Source organism: Myodes glareolus, chromosome 21 (assembly GCF_982192425.1).
Source record: "Myodes glareolus chromosome 21, mMyoGla1.1, whole genome shotgun sequence".
In the NCBI taxonomy this organism is placed as follows: Eukaryota; Metazoa; Chordata; class Mammalia; order Rodentia; family Cricetidae; genus Myodes; species Myodes glareolus.
The window spans coordinates 21,077,012-21,083,978 of NC_142046.1; the positions used below are offsets into that span (position 1 = coordinate 21,077,012).

Genomic DNA, 6,967 nt, shown 5'->3' on the forward strand with positions numbered 1-6,967 from the left:
TCTTTCCAAACCCCACCCACTCAGAAAAATCTCTGAGAAAGGGAAGGCACCAAAATGCCCAGTTCTGACTTTTGGCATCTATGGCAGCTTTTCCCGTGAAGTTCCCAGCAACTTAAGTTCCCAGCTAAAGCACCTAGCTTTTGACCACACTTGGGCACAAACCTGGCTTGTGGCAGACCCATCATCACCCCTTGTCTATAAATTATATAATCTCCCCACTTTAGTTAGAGCACGTGGCTTCTCTGGCCTCAACCTCTGGGATTGGAGAACCCACCTGGAGTTGGTTTGCTCAAATAAACCTGTTATACTTTTCCAGTTCGACTTAATCTGGCTTATTGCATCGGCTGAGAAACCTCTTATCAGGGTACAGAGAAACTTATTAGCACTATCTCAAAAAATAAAAACCTAATTAAAAAATAAGCACCCCGAGTGTGTTTTCAAAATGGCGGCAGCGATGGATGTGGATACCCCCAGCGGCACCAACAGCGGCGCGGGCAAGAAGCGCTTTGAAGTGAAAAAGTGGAATGCGGTAGCCCTCTGGGCCTGGGATATTGTAGTTGATAACTGTGCCATCTGCAGGAACCACATTATGGATCTTTGCATTGAATGTCAGGCCAACCAGGCGTCTGCTACTTCTGAAGAGTGTACTGTTGCGTGGGGAGTCTGTAATCATGCTTTTCATTTCCACTGCATCTCTCGATGGCTCAAAACGAGGCAGGTGTGTCCACTGGACAACAGAGAGTGGGAATTCCAAAAGTATGGGCACTAGAAAAGATGCTCCCTAAAGCTTACCCATGTGTTACTCGTGTAGCGACTCACCTTCCTGTTAATTATAAATTAGATAGAACCATAGTTTTTTCTTCTTTTGTCTTCGGTGTTTGCTGTCCCCACGGCCATATTGTATTTTGTGTCAAATAAAGTCGTTAAGTTCAAAAAAAAAAAAAAATAAGCACCCCTTATTTGGACCCAGCTGATTGGTTCTACTGTTGGGTGATAAGTATCTCAATCATACTCAATCATAACTCCCCACTGTGTGTGTCGTGCATCATACTGATCCTATGACGACTTTGATGAAATTAATGTGATTCAGGCCAGCTATGGTAGAGCATAACTTTAATCCCAGAACTCTGGAGACAATGGCAGGCAGATCTCTCAGTTCAAGGTCAGACTAGTTCAGGATGGCCAGAACTACATAGTGAGAACCTATACCAAAACAAACAAACAAACAAAAAAAATGGGATTAGAAAATTTGGGATGTTTGTAAACCCAGCCTTAGTAATAGCACTTTTCATCTTGTGACACTCATTTGCACTGTCATGAGCCTGGCGTGTGCCATGTAGAACCCCAAGCAAGCAATGAAGACAACAGGGCACCAGACCTTAGCACAACTGACTCCATGATGGGAACACCATTCAGGCTGCAAAACTCAGCAAACAGCCTGCCAAGATGAAAACAAAGCCCTAATCCATAAAGTCCATAGTTCTGGGAAAGTCTCTAAATGTGCTAACCTTATTTTTTGATTTCTGCAGTCCTGATTCTGGCTAACTCTTCCTGTTAACTGAAATATATCAACCAGAATATGGTTTTTGTACTTTAAAGCTCGCCCCGAGAAAGACTTAGCTACACTGGGATTCCAAACACCCAGTGAAGTCACCAGCAGGTAATAAGAGTTTCTATTGGCTTAAACCCACGTCTGAGCAGTCTTCTCTATTGGCTACCCGACAACAAAAAGATCACAAAGGAGACAGCTGACTAGTCCCAGAAAAAGTGGCAGATTTATAGGAGGTCATAAATATCTTGATTATCCTTAACAGATACTATCCAGTATATAAGAGCCTCCTGTCTGAGACTAGCCTAATTTTCTAGATACATAATAGATTAGCATAGCTGGTCATATGATAACAGATACTGAAACAGAGAAATTCCATACACTGCAATCATCAGGGTATATCTGAGGCTTGATTTGGCCCATGAGTGTCTGATCATTCTCAAGACCTCTCCACAGGATAATTAGATATTTTTATCTAGAAGCTTAGGATTTATCAAGCTTAACCTGGAACTTACCCAATTCAAAACAAAGGGACACAGGCTGGAGAGATGGCTCAGAGGTTAAGAGCATTGCTCTTCCAAAGGTCCTGAGTTCAATACCCAGCAACCACATGGTGGCTCACAACCATCTGTAACGGGGTCTGGTGCCCTCTTCTGGCCTTCAGGCATACACACATACAGAATAGTGTATACATAATAAGTAAATAAATATTAAAATTTAAAAAACAAACAAAAAAAAACAAACAAAGGGACAAAAGGATCCGAGCCCACATTTTTTTTTTTTTTTGGTCTGAGGAGGCTGCGACAAAGGTATTGATTTTAGATCAGCCTAGGCTACAGAGCAAGACCCTGACTCAAAAAGCAAAACTGCTCTAGAAAGATGGCTCAGTGGTTCAGAAAACTCACTGCTTTTACAGAGGACCCAAATTTGGTTCCTAGCATCCATGCGAGGAGGCTTACAACTAGGTACAGGAAATTGAACACCCTCTTTTGGCCTCTGTGGGCACCCACATAAAGGTAAACATCCATGCAAACATACATAGTTAAAAATAAAATCTTAAATTTAAAAAGGGCTGTGTGGGTGGAGAGATGATTCAGTGGTTAAGAACACTTGCTGAGGAGCTGGAGAGATGGCTCAGAGGTTAAGAGCATTGCCTGCTCTTCCAAAGGTCCTGAGTTCAATTTCCAGCAACCACATGGTGGCTCACAACCATCTGTAATGGGGTCTGGTGCCCTCTTCTGGCCTTCAGGCATACACACAGACAGAATATTGTATACATAATAAATAAATAAATAAATATTTTTTTAAAAAAAAAGAACACTTGCTGATTTTCAGAGGTCCTGGGTTCGGGTCCTAACTCCTACATGGCAGCTCACAATAGTCTATAATTCCAGTTCCAGGGTACCCAATACTTTCTGGCTTCCATGAGCACCTCACACATGCACATACCCACACACAGAAACACATACATACACACAATTTAAAATAAATCTTTTAAAACGTGTAGTGGAGCATGCCATTAATCTCAGCATTTGGGAGGCAGAGACAAGCAAGAGCTCTGAGTTCAAGGTCAGCCTGATCTGTAGATTCACTCACCTCTGCCTCCCAAGTGCTGGGATTAAAGGCAGGGCCATCATACCTGCCGGCCAATTTTGAAATTCTTGAAGCTGGTCTTGATGGCACAGGCACCTTTAATCCCAGAACTAGGGAGGCAGAGGCCAGCCTGGTCTACAAAGTGAGTTCCAGGACAGCCAAGGCTATTACACAGAGAAATCCTGTCTCAAAAAAAAAAAAAAAAAAAAAAAGAAAGAAAGAAAGAAAGGAAAAGAGGAAAAGAAAGAAACTCCACAGAGTTCCAGGACAGCCAGGCAGGCTACACAGAGAAGCCCTGTCTCAAAACAAATTATTTAAAAAATAGAGTGCACATGCCTTCAATCCCAGCATTTAGCAGGCAGAGACAGTTCTACTTTGGAAATTCTAGGCCAGATAGGACTATAGTGAGATTGTCCTCCCCCAAGATGGATATATGTGTGTATTTAGATTGTTTTATATGATATAATCTGGATAGTCTCACAGTGATTGTCTCACACTGGAGAGGCAAAGAATCCAGTAATTGTTCAAAAAGCTGGCTGTCTCAGCAGCCCCAATCTGAGACTGAAGGCCTGGAAGATTCCTGGAGAGCTGCTGGGCTGCTGGTCTCCGTCTGCACTGATAGTCTGGAGAGTTCTAATGTGTCAATGATGTATTGCAGCAATGGCAGATAAATGAACTTCCAGCAAGTGTGAAGGCAAGCAGGCAAGAAAGTTTCCTTCTGTGTCCTTTCATCTGGGCGACCATCAGAAGATGTCACATGTAGGGTGAATCCTTCCACTTCAAACCTGATCAAGAAAATCCCTTACAGGAATGCCTGGCAGTTTGCCTTTTCGTTGATTCCAGATCTAGCCAAGTTGACAACTAAGATTAAAAATCACAGCATGGAGTCTTAAACTTGCTGCACCTTGCCTTGCCTACTCTGACCATTCTTTTTCTATGTGGAAAACACAATATAGATCATATTCTCCCTCACTGCTGACAAGTCCGGGTACTTTTGCTGTGGTCCTGTAGTGGTACTGCCTTTTAGGAACCATGGGTACTATAGCACAAATGTCTGGGGGATCAGAGGGAGCCTCTCACCTGAAGTCAGGAAGAGTGCCTCTCCCAGAGTGAAACCTCATAGAACGATGGGGAGTTAGGGATAGAATCACCAGAAATGAGAGGGCTAGCCAGGTTCCAGCAGAGGGAGCAAGGGAAGTGCTGGGTCAATGTTTGAGTTCATGAGCATTAAAGCTGGGAGTTGCAAATGGCAACCAGAGCCAGGTGGGGGCAGCAATCCCAGCACTTGGAAGGCAGAGGCAGGCAGATCTCTGTGATTTCGAGGCCAGCCTGGTCTACAGCGTGAGTTCCAGGCTCCAAAACAACACAGAGAAACCCTGTCTCAAAACATCAACAACAAAACAAACAAAAAACAAAACAAAACAAAAGCAAATGGTCCAGTGATACAGAAGTTGTATAAGGAAACACCTACATTTGAAAGGCTCCTGATGGAAATAGAGACTGAAGGCAGTTGCGCTGAACTGGATCCCAGATGGATGTGGATTGACTGGGATCAGAATAAAGGTTGTAGCTACTTAGGAGGCTGAGAGTAACATCCACACTTGGCAGTCTCCAATACAATGTCTTCTCTTTGCTTATGTTAGGAATATTCCTAAAAATGAGCCTCTCCGCCAAGGAAACTAATCCCAATCAGACTAAATCAGACCAAGTTAAAAGATATTCAGGTTTAATTGGCCATCTGCGCTCTCCAGTGGCCTGGAGGGAGGAACGGAAAGCCTACAGGACCACCAAAGAGGAAGAGGGAAGAGCAGCCCATGTTTATTTTCTGGGAAGCAGTTTAAAGTCTGTGGATCCCAGAGAAGTTAGACAACAATGAGGACACTAAGAGAGACTTACATAGATATAATCTACATGGGAAGTAGAAAGTATAAAAAGAGAAGATCTTCTGAGTAAATTGGGAGCATGGGGACCTTGGGGGAGGATTGAAGGGGGAGGGGGAGAGGCAGGGAGTGGAGCAGAGAAAAAAAGTAGAGCTCAATAATTATCAATAAAAAATAGAGGAAAAAAATAGCCTGTGGGAGTGGTCTTGACCTTTCCTGGGGAAGGGTCAAGGTTTGGCGGCTTTCTGGACCCTCCTTGGGAAGGTGGGCTTCCAAAGATGGATTAGGGGGGCTGAGATTACAGTAGTGGGCAGGATATGCCAGCCAAGAGGAACAGGTAGTGGCTGAGGAATGCTGGGAGAACCTGGTCAGCTTGGATATGCTAAGCAAGCCTTTAGTTCTGGGTTTGAAACCTGCCAGATGTCACACCCAGCTCTCCCTTCCTTTTGTGGAAGAGAATCAGCTTAGATTCTGTGTCAGTCCCCACATCTAGCACACAGGTTGTTGTTTTAGCCCTTTAACTCTCCTAGATTCATAGGGTGTCTAGGGCACCTGGCTTTTGCAGGTCATGACTCCTACTCACAAAATGATTTGAATCTAGGTATCTTCCCTGGTGGAAGATGCCATTCTCTTTGTCAACTGTTCTAGTAACTGTCTGTCCCAGATGAGTACAAGGTGACCCTGCCATTATTGATTTGCTCTCCTTGGTAGTATTTTCTTCGATTTCTGAAGGGGTTACATTATGATTAAACCATCACAAAATGAGAAGTAGAAAATGCCATAAGTTGAAAATGGTCTTATAATAATAGCCCTACGTTAAAAAAGCCTCGGGAGCTGGGCAGTGGTGGCGCACGCCTTTAATGCCAGCACTTGGGAGGCAGAGGCAGGTGAACTTTGTCTAGCCTGGGCTACAAAGAGAATTTCAGAACATCTAGGACTGTTACACAGAGAAACCCTGTCTTAAATGAAAAAAAAGTCTCTATACACTCATATCAGTCTACAATGGGGAACCATTATCCAATACAAAGCATGTGTGATTTTGGAGGGCAGGGACGAAGACCAGAGCTTTGCTTGAGCTAGGCAAGTGCTGTACCACTGAGCCATATCTCATATAATTTATTTGATTCAGTACCAAACTAAAAAAACAGGATTCCTTAAATTGGCTTTCGCTCCATAGGAAGAGAGAAGAGTAAACTGTGAACATACGAATTTAAGAACCTTTCTCCAGTTCACAACTAACACCGACCCTTTTTAAGAATGTGATTCAGTAAATCAAAAAAAAAAAAAAAAAAACAACAACAAAAAATAAAAACAAAAAAACCTATGTCTCAGCAGCCTCACTCGCCTTACACCCCAAACCCGGCAGGAGTCTGCTCTGAGCGCAGCCTGCACCATGCCTGCCTGCACTGCTCAGCACCTGTTTCTTGGCCTCTACTCACACCGTGCCAGGAAGTGCGGTGCGGGATGCAGTGCACAAAGCGCGATGGCCGTGAGGCATAGCTGGGAACCCTTACAGACTGAGCACCGAGCACCCCTCGTGACCACCTATCGTTGAAAATGGGTGCCTGCTCTCCTCGGCAGGTGAGCAGGACTCACCCCTGTGCAGCAGACGTCTCAAGGATCCCTAAAGCGTACCGGGCAGCACACTCGGTAGCCAAGCCCGGGGTCTGGGAAGGTAGAGTTAGGACTGCGCTGTTGTGGGCAGGTGTTAGTGTTCTAGGGTGAAAAGGCTAGAAGAAAGGGGCGTGTCTGTGGGGGCGTGTCCTCGGTCATGGGCGTGTCCTCAAGTCAGGGACCAGCCCTGGGGAAGGCGGGCCTTGGGAAAGGGGCGGGTCCTTGGGTAGAGGGTGGGTCTTGGGACACCGGCTAGTTCTCTGGCCCAGGCGGGTCCTGCGGCCTGGGCGTGTCCTCTGTCGGGGGGGGGGGGGGGAGGAGGGCGGGGCGG

The 6,967-nt window shown here is 45.0% G+C and overlaps 1 protein-coding gene across 1 annotated transcript; it reads left to right on the forward strand.

The window, feature by feature from the left end:
- The first annotated feature begins 433 nt into the window (after positions 1-433).
- LOC125394918 (E3 ubiquitin-protein ligase RBX1) lies at positions 434-949 on the forward strand. Its single transcript, XM_048426063.3, has one exon. It carries the CDS (start codon positions 443-445, stop codon positions 767-769), a length of 327 nt encoding a protein of 108 aa, XP_048282020.1. The 5' UTR covers positions 434-442; the 3' UTR covers positions 770-949.
- Positions 950-6,967: the final 6,018 nt, after the last annotated feature.

What these genes read in the sequence shown, in the direction of transcription:
- LOC125394918 (XM_048426063.3), top strand. Translation starts at nt 443, where the DNA reads ATGGCGGCAGCGATGGATGTGGATACCCCCAGCGGCACCAACAGCGGC.